The sequence below is a fragment of the Panthera uncia genome, chromosome D1, assembly GCF_023721935.1.
Source record: "Panthera uncia isolate 11264 chromosome D1, Puncia_PCG_1.0, whole genome shotgun sequence".
Taxonomy (NCBI): Eukaryota; Metazoa; Chordata; class Mammalia; order Carnivora; family Felidae; genus Panthera; species Panthera uncia.
In genome coordinates this window covers 4,724,773-4,741,821 of record NC_064808.1, presented here as the reverse complement: position 1 = coordinate 4,741,821, position 17,049 = coordinate 4,724,773, and the positions used below count along the sequence as shown (strand labels likewise).

Here is a 17,049-nt window from a genome sequence, read left to right as displayed (position 1 = left end):
TAAAAAAAAAAAAAAAAAGCTTTCTCTCGAAGAAAAAAATGGAAATTTTCTTCGTACGGTTTCTTTTTTCACACCGTTAGGGCCATCTTTACCATTCTGTGTTCCTTGGAATGTACTTAGAAGTTGAAGTTTTATTTAATGAACAATACATGATAGTATTTTTTATTGAGTTATAACTCACCATAAAATTTACCATTTTAAGTTGTACAATTTAGTGGCTTTAAATATAATCACTGTGCTGTGCAACAATTACCACTAAATTCCACAATATTTCCATCATGCCAGAAAAAAACCCTGTACCTATTTGTAGTCAGTCCCAATTCCCCCACCTTCCATCTCCTGGCAACCACCAGTCTACTTTGTCTCCATGGATTTTCCTATACTGGTTCACGTAAATGGAACCAAAATAGGTAGTCTGGCTTCTTCCACTAAGCATAATGTTTTCAAGATTCATGTTGTAACATGTGATGGTACTTCATTCCTTTTTATGGTTGAGTAAATATCCTTTTGTATGGATGTGCCATATTTCTTCTACCCATTCATCAGTTGATGAACCTTTATGTTATTTGCACTTTTGGGCGATTATAAATAATGCTGTGAACATTTTTGGATGGACATGTTTGTAAATCTCTTGGTTATATATCTAGTAGTAGAATTGCTGGGTCATATGGTAACTCTATGTTTAACATTTTTAGTAACTTTCAAACTATTTTCCAAACTGGCCATTTTACTTACCCAACAGTAATGTGTAGTGGTTCCAATTTTCTACATTGTCACCAACTATTGATATTGTCTATTATTATTGTTGTTATTTTATTACTATTACTACTACCATCCTAGTGGGTATAAAGTAGTATCTCATAGTGGCTTTGATTTGCATTTCCCTAATGAATAATGATGTTGAGCATCTTTTCATTGGTTTATTGGCCATTTGTATCTCTTCTTTGGAGAAAGGTCTCCAACTCTATCAAACCCACTTTTAATTAGGTTGTTTGTTATTGAATTACAAGAGTTCTTTATTCTGGATACAACTCCCTTACCAGATATGATTTGCAAATATTTTCTCCCATTCTTGTGGGTTGATTTTTCACTTTATTGTGTTCTTTGAAGCACAAAAGTTTTTAATTTTGATGAAGACTGTGTCTGTTTTTAAATACTTGTATTTTTGAAAAACAAGAAGCTAGGATTGGGTTCTGATCTTAGTAAGCTTAGAGAAACTTTTGTTTCTCTATCCAAATTGAACCAAGTGTGGCAGGACTTTGAAACGCTACAGAGGACGACGAAATGTGCCAGGCTTCCCAGGTTTGACTTCAGTCAGTTATATGTAGATCACTTACCTCTATGCAAGACACTGTGCTAGCTATAAAATGATGCAGTCACAGCGAACCTTACCTTTCAAGGAATTTAAAATGTGGAAAATGGGACACACATAAAAATGTTAAATAAGGGCAGGCAGTGCATCTTCAGAGCCCAAGGAGTGGGGCAGATGGTAAGCAAGTTACCAGAGGTCAGGTAGAAATGGGAAAAGGTGGGTAATGGGTACCCAGAGGTCAGGTAGAAATGGGTAGAGGTGGGAAATGCCTGGAGTACCTGGAATGAGCTGCAAAGGCTCTGACACAAGGAAGCCCTGATGATTGGGGTTGGGTAGGGGAGACTCGCATGAGCGAGGAGGAAGAGGGAATTCCAGGTAAGAGAGGGTAGCCCTGTGAGGCCAACAAAGCCACCAGGCTCACTTGTCTCACTGGAGCTTGTTCATGTTCCTGCAAAACTCACTTAGGACTTCTAATTTTTAAAGCAGCTGCTCCCAGAGAAAAATGCAGAGCAGAGCACAGAAGATGCACATGAGAACAGCAGTCCAGAACTCCTTACAGGTAAGGGATCAGCTTCTCAGGTGAGCCTAGGAGCAAAGCTCAGAAGTAAGGTACATTGGCTTCAAGCTTTCAAACTACACCTTCCACACCATAGCAAAATCATGGGATTTGGCCGGCTTCTACCACCACTATGGGTGTTCTGGAGCAGCAGGGGGGCATTCCCTCCCCAAAGTTGGTATGATAGAACTAGAAATTCCTAGTAACGTTGTACAGTTAAAGATAGCTGCACATGAAGGGGCAGGGCCCTGAATCTAGTTGGTTCCTTCACATCTTTTCTCATTACTGCTGTGCTCCCTGGTTTTGGTTACTACTCTGGGGCTCTGGAAGCTACTCCTGGGTACAGAATACCATCTCAATCTTGATGTATGTTATAGGGAGTTGTCATTGTGTGTGATATGGTGGTGATTGTACTGGTCTTTTCCCCCTCTCCCTCCAACACTTACACAGCCTTCAGAGCCAGCAGTGGCAGAGAGATGTGTGTATGGCCGGAAATAACTTAGCCACAGGTGCCTGAAACTGATAGTGCAGGTGCCAGGCACCTGCTCTTAATTCTGAAAACAATCTTATGATGTAGTGTTACTATTCTCATTTTACAGGTAAACTGAGACATTTACAGAGATGTCAGTAGACTCACCCAAGGTCACACAGCTAGTAAATGGCAGAACAAGAATTCAAACCCAGGCAGTCTGGCTCCAGAGCCAAGACTAGCAGGGATGCACCATCAAACAAAACAGAGCCTGGGCTTGTGGGAATTTGGGGACTGACTTCAGCACCTATACTTTGTTGGTAAAATTCCTCTTTCCAGGGTCACAACTACAACATACTGCATGATGTCCAAACTTAGGCCTGAGAGGTATTCCTGAATCATTCTGTCTGTTGAACCATGTTTCAAATGTTGTGGGGGCTGTTGGCTACTGAAAGAACCCTGCAGTGAAGGCTGTCATAATAAAGCAAAGAATCTATTTTTATACATTAAGATTTGGAGATTTAAAAGAATGAAAGTATACCACATTCAAGTCAGTATTTATGTAGTGAAGAGTAAAAGAATAAGTACTTCCCTTAGAAGGGAGAAATTAACGTTCTATCCAGCACCTTCTGTGGACCCAGGGGGATGCTAGGCTTTTCCAGTGACCCCTCTGACAGTGACCCTTTGGTATGGGCAGCAGTAGTCCCCTTTCACAAGAGACAACCCAGACTCAGGCTGGGTAGAGTGCTCTCCAGGAAAATAATCTGAATTTCAGCCTATGCTTTCTCCACTGCAATAGAAGCCTTAAAATCTAGGCATTTATTATCTGATGAACCACCCCCCCTCGCCTCCCCAGAAGACTGCTTGAGCTGCTCAGCTTTACAAAGTTGCAGCTCCAGTCACCATCAATCCTGTGTCCCACCCACATGAGCAGTTCTGCTAAAGAAAATCACTGAAAGTTGGATGATGCCACCATACATCCATGGTCCATTTACTGGTGGCCTCCAGCTATCGGTCCTTTGTGTCATCTTTCTGGCCTCATCAGCAGCTACTCCATTCTTTCAATAATCTACCCAGTCTCTGACTCCTGTCTTAGCCTCCTACTTCACACTTAGTGCCCAAACTGTATCAGCATGGGGATCCATCCCTGCTAGGCTCAGGGGTGGCATTAGCCCTGTTGCTTTCTCAGGATCTGCTTGCATCAGCCATCACTTCTTTTTTTTTTTTTTTTTAATGTTTATTTATTTTTGAGACAGAGAGAGACAGAGCATGAATGGGGGAGGGGCAGAGAGAGAGGGAGACACAGAATCGGAAGCAGGCTCCAGGCTCTGAGCCATCAGCCCGGAGCCCGACGCGGGGCTCGAACTCACGGACCGTGAGATCGTGACCTGGCTGAAGTCGGACGCTTAACCGACTGAGCCACCCAGGCGCCCGCATCAGCCATCACTTCTGCACCTTCAGTTTCCCTTCTGAGGTCTTTCCTCTCAGCAGGGCAATCTCTTATTACTTAAAAAGAAAATCTCCCATGATCTTGAACTTCTTCCATTTATTTCTCTCCATCACATCTCAGCCAGGGTTCTCAATCTGGCTCTCCCTTTCTCCTTCCCAATCTCCAGGGCACTTGCTTCTTCTGTGGCCTCTCTTGTTTGGGAAGGCTTTGTATTTACCAAATTGTACAATTTATCTTTACCGTACATGAACTATTTACAAAACTCAGCACTGTAAAACTGCGACTTACGTCATTCTTCCCTCTGAGTGTTCTCTTTACCTTCCTTTGGCCACCCCTAAACTGTGCTTGTATAGCACTTCTTCCCTCGCTGCTCTCTTCCATCCCAGGCATTGAACCTTACATCTGGGCTCAAGACTCCCCAGTTGGCATGACCAGCCCAGGCCTCTCTGGAGTGCCAGATGGGAGATTTATCTGCTCACTAGGCAGGTCCATGTGGAGGTCCCGTTGTTACCTCTACCATGATTAACAGCACCACTCCTTACCCAGTTTTTCACATCTGAAGTGAGATTCACTTAAGATGCCACTCATTATCATGTACCACACCTCCTATTCTGTCGCCAAGACCTGTCGTTATGGCCTCATGAATATACTTCTGACACCTAGTGTCAGAAGTGGTGCCTCCATCCATCCCTGCTGCCTTCCCTCTCCTGGGTTCTTAAAGTCTTCTTGCTTCTAATTTGACTCTAGCCAACACCTTTGACAGAATAATCTTTCTAAGATACAAATTAACAATGTATCTCCAGTGCTTATTAAAATTCTTCCCTGCCCACTTTCTACAGTAAGAATCCCTGTCCTTAAGTCTTCTCTGATTCATACTAACCCCTTCAGATTCATCTCCTAGGAGCCCCCCCCCCCTTTTTGCATTTTATGGAGGATACTAATTAATGCCTTTGGGTATTTGCCTCTTTCCACCTGGAATTCCTTTCCTCTTCCTTGTTGGTCTGGCATATTTCTCTTTATCCTTTAAAACCCAGCTGAGACATCTCAGGGAAACCTTTCTCCACCTCTAGGAATGGTTAACAACTTCTTTCCGTGTTCTATCCCTGGGCTTTGTACACACTTCTGAATCCCTTCTAGCATGAGTGAGTTTTACCCAGGGAGCAGTTCATTGAGCTACATTCCCAGGACCTGCTCAGAAAGAATTTATGGATCCAAACTCCCTTTAAATTTGCACAAGTGCATCAGTTAATGGTAGGGAGGGTGCCAGTGGGCACTGCTCAACGCAGTGTGAGCTACGAAGGGAGGGGTGAGGCTGACTTTCAGGCAGGGGGATCACAGCTTGGCAGGGAGGGAGAAGCTGGATAGTGCAGACTCCACGAGGAATCTGTGCAGATAAAGAATGAGTGGGTGCAAGACCCAAGTGAGGATGGAAACCAATCTGCAGCCTCGCCCTGTAGGACCGGGGCTGCCGAGTTTTGATCCAGACAGACCTGATGAAAGGAATTTGAGATGGGAGGGCTAAGAGAGCCGGGACCAGCTCCTCCCTTCTCCCAGGTGTCTTCAGCCCCAAGGATCTTTCTAGCACTGGGCCGTGGGCGTAAGGTAAGTGGGCTTGTTTTCGTCTAGGAACCAGCGAGCAAGTGGAAAACAAGAGGCTCAAGAGGGGCAGCCTCCGGCGGGGCATGGAAGAGACGCAGGCTTTCCACTCTGCCAGGGCCCCGAGCCAACTAGAGGCCGCCGCGTGCCGCACAGAGCCTGCAGGGGCCTTCCCGACCCCTAGCGGAAGCAGGGCGAGCCATGGGGGCGGCCTGGAGGTAACCGGGCGAGGGCCGCGCAGGTGATGGAGCAGAGGGAAGGCGGAGACGGCCGCTGCCGATGGGTCCTCACCCCGAGCTTCCTTTCCTCCCGCAGGACTCGCTATGGCTGCAGGAGGTCTCCAATCTATCCGAGTGGCTGGATCCCGGCCCTGAGCCCTAAGCTAGGGTGATCTCCCCATGCGCCCACGCCCGCCCGGTAGCTGCCGGGGCAGCGTGCTGTCTGTTGTTCAATAAACCTGCTCCGCGCGCGCAGCTTCTGCTTCAGTGTCGGGGGCGGGGTCAGGGGCGGGGCTCCCGCGCTGCCGGATGACATCACTTGCACTTGCGGCAGGCGCGGGTCGAGCGGCGGCGGGATCGCGTCACTGGTGCGCGCCGCGGCTCCGGGCGCGATGGCGGCGCTGGGCGGGGATGGGCTGCGCCTGCTGTCGGTGTCGCGGCCGGAGCGGCAGCCCGAGTCAGCAGCTCTGGGCGGCCCGGGCCCTGGGCTGTGCTGCTGGGTGTCTGTGTTCTCCTGTCTTAGCCTCGCCTGCTCCTACGTGGGCAGCCTCTACGTCTGGAAGAGCGAGCTGCCCAGGTGCGGGGGCTGCGCGCGCGGCCGGAACCCGCGCCTCCGCGAGGCGGGGCTGTGGGCGGGGCTTGGGCGATCCGGGGGCGGGGCCGCGCTGTCCAGAGGAGGCTGTGGGCCCTTGAACTTACTGCCCTCTCCGTAGGGACCACCCTGCAGTCATCAAGCGGCGTTTCACCAGTGTATTGGTGGTGTCCAGCCTCTCGCCTCTGTGCGTGCTACTCTGGAGAGAACTCACAGGCATCCAGGTGCGAAGGAGGCGGGGCAGAGGGCAAGAGGGGGAGGATCTCAGGGGTCTGAGAGAAGAGAGCAAGACTGATGCCTCCTTTCCTGTGGCTCAGCCAGGCACATCCCTGCTCACCCTGATGGGCTTCAGGCTGGAGGGTATTTTCCCAGCAGCACTGCTACCCCTGCTGCTGACCATGGTGAGTACTTGTTTATTTTTCCATTTGTTAGCATGACGTTCCTTTCTGTGTGTGTGTGTGTGTGTGTGTGTGTGTGTGTGTGTGTGTCCATCTTTTGACTGATGGGCGACAGAAATTTTGAGATGGCCCTTGGGTATGCCTGAGTGGGACATCCTGGCTAAGAATAGAAAGCTTTAAGTCTTATGAGTTCTCTTCTGGGTTAGGGTAGTGGGACTGTGGCTTAAACCATTTCTGTGATTGCTTTTTTGTCCCCAGATCCTTTTCCTGGGCCCACTGATGCAGCTCTCTATGGATTGCCCATGTGACCTGGCAGATGGTTTGAAGGTTGTCTTAGGTGAGTCCTAAGGGCTGAGAGAAAAAGCAGGCGGCCCAGCACAGTAGGGAAAGGGAATAAGTGGCCTCATAGTGAGTCCTGGACATGAGATGTAGGAGATGTTATTGGTTTCCAGATCAGTAAAATGGGAACATGTAACAGATGACCTGTAAGAGTTGGTTTCTGAAATCCAAGGAGGCTCCTAGGAACCCCCAGCAGTACTTTCTGTGGACTAAAATGCGTTGTTCCTTCCTCCCCTAATCTTTGGCTTCCTCAAACCAGAGCTGGTCTTGGGTTCTGGTTTTGATGTTTCCAGAATTTACTACCGAAATACTTTGCTTCAGCTATTCATGTCTTTTCTTCCAGTTCTCGAGACGTTGTTTTATACTGCGTGTGATAACAAAGCTTGACTCTTAAATGTCTCCTCAGGAGTATTGATGTCTGAGTTTGTCAAGGAAAAGGCTGTGGGAGAAGGGTCCCCTGGGGCCTCTAGGAGTTCTTTGTTCCATACCCTGTCACTGATTACTGGTCCTGAATCCCTTCCTTAGCTCCTCGCTCCTGGGCCCGCTGCCTCACGGATATGCGTTGGTTGCGGAACCAAGTGATTGCGCCCCTGACAGAAGAACTGGTGTTCCGGGCCTGTATGCTGCCCATGTTAGCACCATGCACGGGCCTGGGCCCTGCCGTGTTCACCTGCCCACTCTTCTTTGGAGTTGGTAAGTTTGCCTAACCTGGTTCTGTTGAGATGTTCCCAGCATGAGAGCCAAAAATGGGATTTGGGGCAAGGGTGTGGCATATAAGGCAGGCATAGAGGAATGTGACCTGGTTCTCGCCTTCCTTCCAGCCCATTTTCACCACATTTTTGAGCAGCTTCGATTCCGCCAGAGCAGTGTGGGGAGCATCTTCTTGTCTGCAGGTGAGTCTTAGAAAGCTTGCCTGGGGCAGTCCTGGGTTAGGGTGTGTAGGGGTGTCCCTCATAGCCATTCTGGAGGAAGAATTGGGAACAGAGGGATGTAGTATTGGAAGGGCCCCTGGCCATGGGAGTTGGGGTGTAGAGGACAGCCATAGGTGCTAGGGCAGGCAGCCACTGCCCTCAGGGGGAAGGGGAGGTTTCTGGCTGATGGGTGTGCAGTGCTGGGACTGGAAGAGCATGCAGGTGTGGTCACTCGAGGCCTCCCCGTCTCCAGCGTTCCAGTTCTCCTACACAGCTGTCTTCGGCGCCTACACTGCTTTCCTCTTCATCCGCACAGGTTGGTCCTCAGTCTCTCACGGGTCCCTGGGGACTCGGGCCCACAGGAGTGGGTGGGAATACGGGAATGCTGTGTTTGTTGTAGGAGTGACAGGTTTCTTCTACTGTGGTGTTTGAAACAGGCAGAGCCAGGGCTCTCAGTCTGGTGAAGTCTGAGAGGTGGAAGGGAGCAGAGGCCATGTGGTGTGTGTGGGCGGTCATTGACTTCCTATTTCAGGGATGTGGGTGATTGGCCCTGGGAGGCGGTGGGGCTGCTCCATGAGCTACTCTGTCTCCCCTCCCTAGGACACCTGATTGGGCCGGTTCTTTGCCACTCCTTCTGCAATTACATGGGCTTTCCTGCCGTTTGCGCAGCCCTGGAACATCCGCAGAGGCGGCCCCTGCTGGCAGGCTATGCCCTGGGTGTAGGACTCTTCCTGCTTCTGCTCCAGCCCCTCACGGACCCCAAGCTCTACGGCAGCCTTCCCCTTTGTGTGCTTTTGGAACGGGCAGGAGACTCAGAGGCTCCCTTGTGCTCCTGACCCATGCTCCCGTACATGCTCCTACGAACTCTCACGGGCTCCCCAGCCCTTCCCTGTCAAGGGGTACTGCAGGGGAGGAGCTGGCTGGGGTCCCCGAGATCTCAGGAATTTTTGTAGGGGATTGAAGCCAGAGCTAGTTGAATCCCAGGGACCAAGAGAAAGGAGCAGATATCCAAAGGGTGCAACCCCTCTCCAAAGGGGGTTGAGGAGCAGCTGGGAGTGAGGGGACAAGGGGCAGGTCCCAGGAGCCGTACACTCCCTTCCTCACTTTGGACTGCTGCTTTTCTGAGCTCCTCTGCCCCCCTCTGCCTCTGAAAAGCTGCTCGGGGGTGGAATTTACAAAATCCCTCCCCCCAACTTCCCAGGGTTTTCTCATTGTCTTTTTGCATCAGGACTTTGTATTGAGATACTAAAGAGATTTAACTTGGGTAACATGGCCTTGGACCTTTGAGAATCAATCTGTTTGGGGTCTTGTGAAGGTGCCCACCACCTGTCTTGGCTACCTTGGACACTGACCACTGGGCGGGTCAGCCTGGGAGGCACAGTTCCCTGAAGTGAAGGACAGGATGGGGTCGACCCCTCTGGCTGCCTTCGTCCTTTCTTAGCCATGCCCCAAGTTGTAGCACGTGGGGTTCTGGGACTGCAGGTACCAGGTGTGAACTCAGCTCATCCTGGGGCCTGTGCCTTGGCTACTAGGGTCAGGGGATGGAACCTAGGGCCATGACCTCAGTGATGGAGTCTCCAACCTGTATCCTCTGAGAGAGCAGAGGGTCGACTGTGGGGCCTCTACCAGGACCTCCCCAAAGTCTACCAGCCTCACATTACACAGGAGAAAGTAACAGGTCCAAAATGGTAGAGGAACCAGCTCATGGTCACCTGGGTAGTAGAGGCTTTCCTGGCTCTCTCTGCCTTGGGTCTCTGCCACCATGCTGCTTGTCTCGTCCCTAGAGGAACTCAGAACAAAGGCTGCAGCCCTGAGAACAGCAAGGACCCTGCCAAACAACAATGTAAGTCAAGATTCTTAGACTTTTCTAGTGTTGTACCTGCCCATCATCTTCTTTTTAGAATGGTTCTCATATTTTCATTCCCCTGCCCCTGGGATTTTTTAATTTTTGAAAGGATATACTTTCAGGTCCCACTCTAAACTCAAGGAGGCTGTCCCAAGTCTTGTTCCCTGAGGCTGGTGGTTGAAAGGAAATGGATGTGCAGTCACTCCCCAGGCACCCCCAGTTTGGCTGTGACTAAACGACATTCATCTGGATCTAAAAAGTCATCTTGATAGTCACACACCTGCCTTGCTGTGGAGAGCCTTCCTGTCCTCCCAGCCTGTGTAGCAGCTGTTGGGGAGGCAGATGGGGTATGGGGCTGTTTCAGAGGGTACCTTTGGGATCTTGGTGTCCAAAGAGGAGGAAGCCCAAAGCTGCCCCCCAAATTAGGTTGTGGTACCTGAGGAGCACTGGGTTGGCAGAGTGCTGGGGACATACTACCTGCCTGGTCCCCTGAAGGTTGGGAGATCCGAGCTCTGCTCCTCCCCTTCCTCATGCTACTGCTCAGAACTACGCAGCACCCCCATTTCACCTCACCATCATCACCTCCCCTGTGGAGGTTGGGGGTGGGCAGCAATGCAGTGATACATGCAGGGTTGCCAAACCCCCTGCAGGTGACCGATTCTCCTGAGAGCTTGCTTATGGGAATGGGCGGGATTAGATCTTGAGACTCTCAATCCAGTGCTGACCTCCCACTAATATCCTCCCCCAAAGGCTCCCACATCCAAGGGTTTTTTGCCCATCTCCCGGAAACTGGTGCCTGTTCACATCCAGTCCTGAACTATTGAAGTGGCAGGCTGGCCCTGAGTTTAGGAAGTAAAGCAGTGTGGCTGGAAGCAAAGCAACTCCACTGACAGCTTGGGTGTGGACCCTTCTCTGCCTCTTACTAGCTCTGGGGTCCTGGATAAGCTATTTAACCTTCCTGGGACTCCCATTTGTGTCCACAAAATGTGACTGATTCCCTGAGTTAATGGGTGTTAAATGCGTAGAACAACACACCCTTGTCCAAGCTCTCCATGCAACTAGCTCATCCTGTTTGGGGTGTATATACCATAGGCACTCTAGTGGCTGAAACCAAGGCCACTACTATTCTCCCCTACCCTCCAAGGAGGATACAACTGACCTGCCCCTGCCATGGGGAGTCCCAAGAGGCAGCCCTGCCCCTATGCTGAGTAGTGCTGGGGGGGTGGGGGGGGGGCGCTGCACAGGACCCAACATGAAGGGCAGGGGAAGCCAGTTTTATTGAGCAAAGTTCTCAGGACTTGGAGCCTAGCTCTTCCCCCAAGAGGTAGGACCCCTAAATTTGCTCCCCTGGGTCTTAGGCCCACCTACACCACCACCTGTAGTCTCCAAGTTGAGGACCCTTATTTGGCAAGAGATGAATATGTGAGCAGCTGTCCAGCAGGGAAAAGACAGATGGCTGGAGGAAGGGAATGTGCCACAGCAGGCAGTGCGTCTCCTGCCACAAGCAGCTGAGGACAGGAGCTCCAGGGCTAGGCCTTTCTGCCCTCGGGCACTGGCTGGCCTGGGCCTGCCCTGGCAGCTCAGTGTCTATTGAAGGCTTGGGGTGGGTATGGCCAGGCTGCCAATCTGGGGCAAGATCACTCAATCTCCAGGATGAGGTCATCGCCCTCCAGTGTCATGTCTGTGGTTACGTGGACCTTGCGGACAGTGCCCTCCATGGGTGAAGTCACTACAGTCTCCATCTTCATGGCGCTGAGCACACACAGGGGCTGGCCCTTGGCCACCTTGCCCCCAGCTGCTACCTTGATGTCTATCACCTTCCCAGGCATGGGCGCCCCGATCTGGCCCTTCACATCCTTCAGAGCCTTGGGGTGGAAGTGCATCTCCTGCAGACAGGACAGAAGGAGGAGTGGTGAGGCACAGGCCCTACCTGTTCCCACCGCCTGGCTGGCCCTAGTGGGGCTATACCTTCATGGCCTGAGTGTCCTTGACCAGAATGGACCGCAGCTGTCCATTGAGCTCAAAGAAGACCTGCCTCTGGCCAGCCCGGTTCAGGTCACTTATGGCCAGGGCTTTGATGTGCAGTGTCTTGCCCCGCTCCAGCTCCACCTGTAGGGAGGGCATGCAGGCTCAGAGCTGGTGAGGCGGGAGGGGGTGGGGCGGGCAATAGAACACACAGGTCTCAGTAGAACAGCCCCCTGACCCTGTCCCAGGCAAGTCCCCCAGCCCTGGGTCTCAGCTCCTCGCTTGTAAAGGCCTAACCTCCTGGTTCCTCAAGGGTGCTTTTGGGTACAGCTTGTGAGGCCAAGTGACAGCCAAGCCAAAGCCTGGAGCTCTAGATGTGCTGGTGTCCTTAGGGATGCAGGGGCAGGGGTGCTGGGGTGGGGCGTAGATAGGTGCCAGAGCCACTGACCTCAAACTCCTCTGCAATTTTGGGTCCCTGCAGGAAGAGGCGGGTATTGAGGCTATCCAGGGGGCCAAAAGTAGCTGTGAAGTCCTTGAAGTGTGCAAAGACATCGGGGTATATGGCTGCTGAGAGTACATCCTCTGGTGTCACCTCCTCCCCGTGCCGCTCTATCAGCTCCTTCTCCAGCAACTGCAGATCTAGTGGAGGGAGGGAGGCTCCGGGCCGCCCCTCGACCCTTGGCAGGTCCTTTAGCACCTGGGGAGCAAAGCAGGGTCAGGCCGAATGCCTGTACCCAACCCCCACCCTCACACTGTACTGGGCCTTCCTACCTTAGAGCGAAGGGGCTCAGGGAACCCCCCGTGGGGAATGCCAATGTAGCCCTGCAGGAACTCTACCACGGAGCGGGGGAAGGACAGCTCTTCTGCTTGGGCTTCAGCCTCTGCCCGGCTCAGCCCATTCTGCACCATGAACTGGGCCAGGTCCCCCACGATCTTGGAGGACGGTGTCACCTGAGAAGAAAAGCCCCCTGGGTTAGGATGCTTGGTACCTTATAGGAGGTTCAGAGGCAGGGATGAGATCACTGGGCCTAGCTCACCTTGATGAGGTCGCCCAGCATCTGGTTGGCCTCCACGTAGGCCTTCTTGACCTCCTTGAACTTGGAGCCAAGCCCCATGCTGTGTGCCTGGAAGTGCAGGTTGGTGTACTGGCCCCCTGGGATCTCATTCTCATACACATCCGAATTGCCAGACTTCATGGTGGCCGTGCAGTCAAAGGCCGCATACAATCCCCGGGCCCCCTCCCAGTACTCACTGTAGTCAAACACGCGCTCCAGGGGCACCCCTGCAGGGAGGCCAGGAAAATATGCCAAGTTCCCAGGTGTTCCTCCCAGGACCCCAGAGCCAGCTCAGGTCCCATCTCAGATGTGGGTGATGGAGGGTAAGGCCAGCAAAGATCATCTGGATTCTAGGACGGGCCAGACTCTACTGGGACTACTACGGCCCATGGCTGTGAGGGAAATGGCCATGGACTCCTGCCATTCCTACCTGTGTCCATGGGAGTCCCTCGGGTGCAGGCCACCAGGGCCCCCATGCTGGGCTGTGAAGTCATCCCGGACATGGAATCAGCTGCCACATCTACCACATCGGCCCCAGCCTGGGCACAGGCCAGCATAGCTGCCACACCTGCCCCTGATGTGTCGTGGGTGTGGATGTGCAGCGGGAGGTCAGGGAAGCGGTCCCTGAGGGACCTGACCAGCATGGTGCAGGCCACTGGCTTTAGCAGCCCTGCCATGTCCTGGGGCAAGAAGAGAGACATGGTCGGGTAAGGAGGGGGTGTGACACGTATGTGGTAGGGGATATGAGGGGGACATAGTGGGGGAGAAGGGGAAGCTGGGAGAGGTGGGGAAGGGGCAGGGGGACTCCTGGGACAGGTGGGTCCAGGCACCTTGATGCACAAGATGTGGGTGCCAGCTCGAACCAACTCTTCAGCCAGGCCCATGTAGTACTGCAGTGAGTATTTGGTGCGGCTGGGGTCGGCCACGTCACCCGTGTAGGAGATGGCGGCCTCCACCACACCGCCAGCATTGCCGGCTGCCTCCATGCCCAGTAGCAGATTGGGCATGTAGTTGAGGGAGTCAAAAACCCGGAAGACATCCATGCCGTTCTCTTTGGCCACCTCACAGAACCTGAGTGGGTAGAAGAGCCCAAGGGTCAACCCCATCCCACTCTCCCCTGTACATCCCGCTCTGGCTCTGACCGGGCAGGGAGGGTGGTGAGCCCGTGTGGGGGCACCCCAGTGTGGACAAGGCCTTCTCTGGGGCAGCCTGGGCTGGGCAGGTCCCCTCAGAGGCATCTGGCATGGAGCAGTGCTGTCCTGCCCTAGTCATGTACGGTGCAGCTCAGTCTGCCCAGGTCAGAAGAATCAGCTAGGGATTCTTTGCAAGAGTGGTGGTCTGAGAGAGAAGGAACACTGGACAAGGAGTCCTGAGGCTTCTGCTGCCCCATGAGCTAGAAGTTCTTCAGTTCTTCAACTAGAATTCTGCACTTCATGAAATTTCCAGATAGCAGCTCTCGCTGGATACAGCTACTGAGAGACTTAAGTGTCAAGCTCTCTGTGGGAAGCGCAGGCCATTGCAGTGTGGCCTGGCACCCACTGGACCATGCTGTGCGGCGTCTGCCCACCCGACCCCAGGCTCACTTGAAGACCACATTGTCGGGGTAGTTGGTGTAGCCCACGGCGTTGGCCCCCCGCAGCAGCATCTGGAACGGGATGTTGGGGATGAGCTCTCGGAGCTCCTGCAGCCGCCGCCAGGGGCACTCATACAGGAAGCGCATGGCAACATCAAACGTGGCTCCTGCACGGGGACCAAGAGGCCCAGGTCAGCCCCTCACTTCCCCAGGCCCCCGCCACACCCTGCAGCTCTGCAGCCTGAGCCTCTAACCCGGACACCCTCGCACTCATCTCCAGGATCCTTCACATTCCTGTTCCAACCCCTGGAGACTTCCCTCTGCTGAGGGTAGCTCAGGATCAGTGTCCTCTTGCCCCCTTTCACAGGGTACCACCCTGCCACCAGTTCTCCATGCTAGAACAGGCTCGTGGCTCCTCTCTGACCCTGAGCTACTGGGATCTCAGCTATGCAATCTCACGTCCAGCAACCAGGCCTGCCCAAAGTGGGCACGAGTCACTGCTGAACAAATGGAACACCATGCCTTGTTCGCTTCTCACTAGTTTCCTCAATGTTAACATTTTAGCTTCTCCTGGAGTGGCCAGTGGTGGGGCCACACTGGATACCCAATTCCTTCCAGGCGCAGTCCCACGTTCCAGCCCTCCTCCAGCCTACCTCCCCAGTTCTCTATGCTGAAGAGTTTGCTGAAGTTGTGAGCAACATAGGGAGCAATCTTTTTGAGATCGTGGGTTCGCACACGAGTGGCCAGCAGTGACTGGTGGGCATCCCGGAAGGTCGTGTCCATCAGCAGCAGCCCCTGGTGGTTCCGCACAGCTCTAGCGAAGCCCTCGGGCCCCTCCCGCAGCAGGATGTCTCTGAAACCAGCTGGGGGTGGGCCTAGGGCAGACCTGGGCATTAGCACCCATCCTTCAGGCAGCAACCTCCTCTTTGTCTCCCCCACAAGTTGGTAGAATGAGCTCACCTACCTATGGGCACTGCAGGGACAATGGGGTCTGTGGGGCTGGGACTGGCCTTGACGGGGATCGGGGTGGTTGGGCCGTTCACCATGACATGACCTAGGGAGAGAGTGGGAAGTGGGGTCAGGACAGGCTGGGGAAGAGTCTTGAGGGCAGGAGTAACATTTAGATGGGCCTGGGGATGAGAGGTTCCTCCAGGATCCCAAGTCCTCTAGTTGACCCCTGTCCTCTCCAAAGCCAAGGCCTCCTGGGTCCAGGCAGTGGGAACCTACTAAGGGCTGCATGGGTGGAGAAGGGGGCATCCCTGTGATCAGGAGCACGGAGGGTGAGCAAGGTGGGAGGGTGCAGGACCAGAATGAGGACAGGGACAGGGCATGCTAGGAAGCTCTTCTAGGCAGGGGGCCAGGAGCGAGGCATTTGAGAGAGGAGAGAAGGGCAGTCTTGGGGCCAGACCGAGGTAGTGCAGCAGCTTCTGGGCCCGGTTCTGTGCAGGCCGCAGCTGGAATAGCTCCGGGTTCTCATCGATGAACTGGGTGTCCACGGTGCCGGCCAGGAACTGCTGGTTGTTGAGCACATTCTGCAGGAAGGGGATGTTGGTCTGCAGAATAGAGGTGGGTGGGAGGGCATCACCATGGAGCACGGAGGGGGAAAGGAGAGGCTGAAGGCGCCACCCTGGGCCAGCACAGCTCTCCAAGTTCCCCAGAATACCATGCTGAAGTCTGAGGCCTCATCCCTCTGGAATGACATTTCCCCATCTCACCAGCCCCCTATTCTGGCAGAGTCCCTTAAGCTGTTAGGGGGATGAGCCCACTTCCTCCCCCCTTGCTCACCCCAGAGCATGTGCTGAATCACCTCCTCCTTCATCAGGGATCTGGAAATAAAGCACCTTCCCACCACACACTCTAGAAAACGGGTCAGGCCTTTCTCATAGCACCATGACATAATATGCAGCCATGCTTCTTGAAACATGTCCCTACCTTTGCCAGCCCCTCCTCTACCACCCCAACAGCTACACTTTGGTATCCTCACTGAGGGCCATCCTTGTGGCTAACTCCCGTGGGCCCTTTCCCGCCCTTTCCCACCCTTCGCTTGCTAACAGCTCCCACCTGGACATTCTTGCCCTGGGCTTCCAAGACCTCTTGCTCTCCTTCTCCTCCCCGGTCCCCACTGGGGGCTCCTCTCACCCCTGCAGGATGGAGTTCTCAGAGCTGTCACTGGGCCTCTTCTCATACAGGACACTCCCTGGGTGGCCTCATCCTGGGCTTCCAGCTCCAGAGCCAAGACCCTAAAGCGGAAATCCCTCCTGGGCACCTCTCCTTGTGTGGCCCTCACACAAGTTCATCAAGTCCAAAGTCGGCTTCCCTCACCCAGTCCTCCTCTGCCTTCTGCTGCACGCCTCACTGTGCACCCAGTTACTAAAACCTGCACTCCGTCACCCTCAACACCCACCCCTGTGTCACCAGGTCAAGAGAGACAGCTCTACCATGGCCATCAATAGACTCTGTGACCCCTGGTCTCCAGGCCATGCTTTCTGCCAGGTTTCCAAGTCCTGGCTACCTCCAGCCACACCAAACTTGCCTTGTGCTCTCACGCCTCCACCCCTTTACACCTGCCCGGTAAAGCTCTTCCTGGAAGTCTGAACTTGACGGCCTTTGTCTGTACCTCCTGCCCTCACAACAGAGCTGGACCCTCCCCTTTATAGTAGGCTTCTGCGGGATCGGCTGTCGGAAAACACCTCTCTTGTCCTCAGCTTTTACTTGTCTCCATTCTTCATACGCCTGGGACCATTTTGAGGGCAGGGGTGCTGAGGTATA

General features: G+C 53.3%; 3 protein-coding genes across 11 annotated transcripts in view; 2 read left to right on the top strand and 1 right to left on the bottom strand.

The window, feature by feature from the left end:
- Window positions 1-5,856, top strand: part of CD1H11orf80 (chromosome D1 C11orf80 homolog) — a 96,568-nt gene extending 90,712 nt beyond the window's left edge. Inside the window, exons 14-16 of the mRNA XM_049616227.1 lie at window positions 1,796-1,871; window positions 5,414-5,601; window positions 5,699-5,856. Of these exons, the coding sequence (XP_049472184.1) occupies window positions 1,796-1,871; window positions 5,414-5,601; window positions 5,699-5,764 (330 nt within the window). The 3' untranslated portion in view covers window positions 5,765-5,856. The remainder of the gene's footprint in view (window positions 1-1,795; window positions 1,872-5,413; window positions 5,602-5,698) is intronic.
- An 85-nt stretch (window positions 5,857-5,941) lies between these two features.
- Window positions 5,942-10,915, top strand: RCE1 (Ras converting CAAX endopeptidase 1). Of its 6 annotated transcripts, none has more exons than XM_049616113.1 (9): window positions 5,942-6,178; window positions 6,315-6,417; window positions 6,511-6,594; window positions 6,850-6,928; window positions 7,456-7,623; window positions 7,752-7,823; window positions 8,095-8,157; window positions 9,626-9,684; window positions 9,810-10,915. In XM_049616113.1, exons 1-9 carry the CDS (start codon window positions 5,994-5,996, stop codon window positions 9,819-9,821), a joined length of 825 nt encoding a protein of 274 aa, XP_049472070.1. In that variant the 5' UTR covers window positions 5,942-5,993; the 3' UTR covers window positions 9,822-10,915. The 6 variants fall into 6 exon arrangements, with proteins under 6 accessions (XP_049472070.1, XP_049472061.1, XP_049472081.1 ...); XM_049616104.1 differs by having other exon boundaries at window positions 9,797-10,915; XM_049616124.1 differs by lacking the exon at window positions 8,095-8,157 and having other exon boundaries at window positions 9,797-10,915.
- Window positions 10,916-10,945: 30 nt separating this feature from the next.
- PC (pyruvate carboxylase) overlaps window positions 10,946-17,049 on the bottom strand; it is a 101,498-nt gene continuing 95,394 nt past the window's right edge. For 3 of the 4 annotated variants that reach the window (XM_049615715.1, XM_049615722.1, XM_049615705.1), the window contains 10 exons: window positions 15,689-15,833; window positions 15,245-15,334; window positions 14,934-15,155; window positions 14,291-14,447; window positions 13,138-13,778; window positions 12,690-12,934; window positions 12,424-12,603; window positions 12,101-12,349; window positions 11,656-11,796; window positions 10,946-11,573 (listed from right to left, as the gene is read on the bottom strand). In XM_049615715.1, the coding sequence (XP_049471672.1) occupies window positions 11,325-11,573; window positions 11,656-11,796; window positions 12,101-12,349; window positions 12,424-12,603; window positions 12,690-12,934; window positions 13,138-13,778; window positions 14,291-14,447; window positions 14,934-15,155; window positions 15,245-15,334; window positions 15,689-15,833 (2,319 nt within the window). In that variant the 3' untranslated portion in view covers window positions 10,946-11,324. The remainder of the gene's footprint in view (window positions 11,574-11,655; window positions 11,797-12,100; window positions 12,350-12,423; window positions 12,604-12,689; window positions 12,935-13,137; window positions 13,779-14,290; window positions 14,448-14,933; window positions 15,156-15,244; window positions 15,335-15,688; window positions 15,834-17,049) is intronic. The other variant, XM_049615728.1, reaches the window with a different exon arrangement.

Excerpts from the sequence above, each read along its gene's own strand:
- RCE1 (XM_049616084.1), top strand. The coding sequence starts at position 5,994 with ATGGCGGCGCTGGGCGGGGATGGGCTGCGCCTGCTGTCGGTGTCGCGG. Across the intron at positions 6,595-6,849 it reads TACCCCTGCTGCTGACCATG|ATCCTTTTCCTGGGCCCACT; the intron begins GTGAGTACTTGT and ends TTTTGTCCCCAG. Across the intron at positions 7,824-8,094 it reads GAGCATCTTCTTGTCTGCAG|CGTTCCAGTTCTCCTACACA; the intron begins GTGAGTCTTAGA and ends CCCCGTCTCCAG.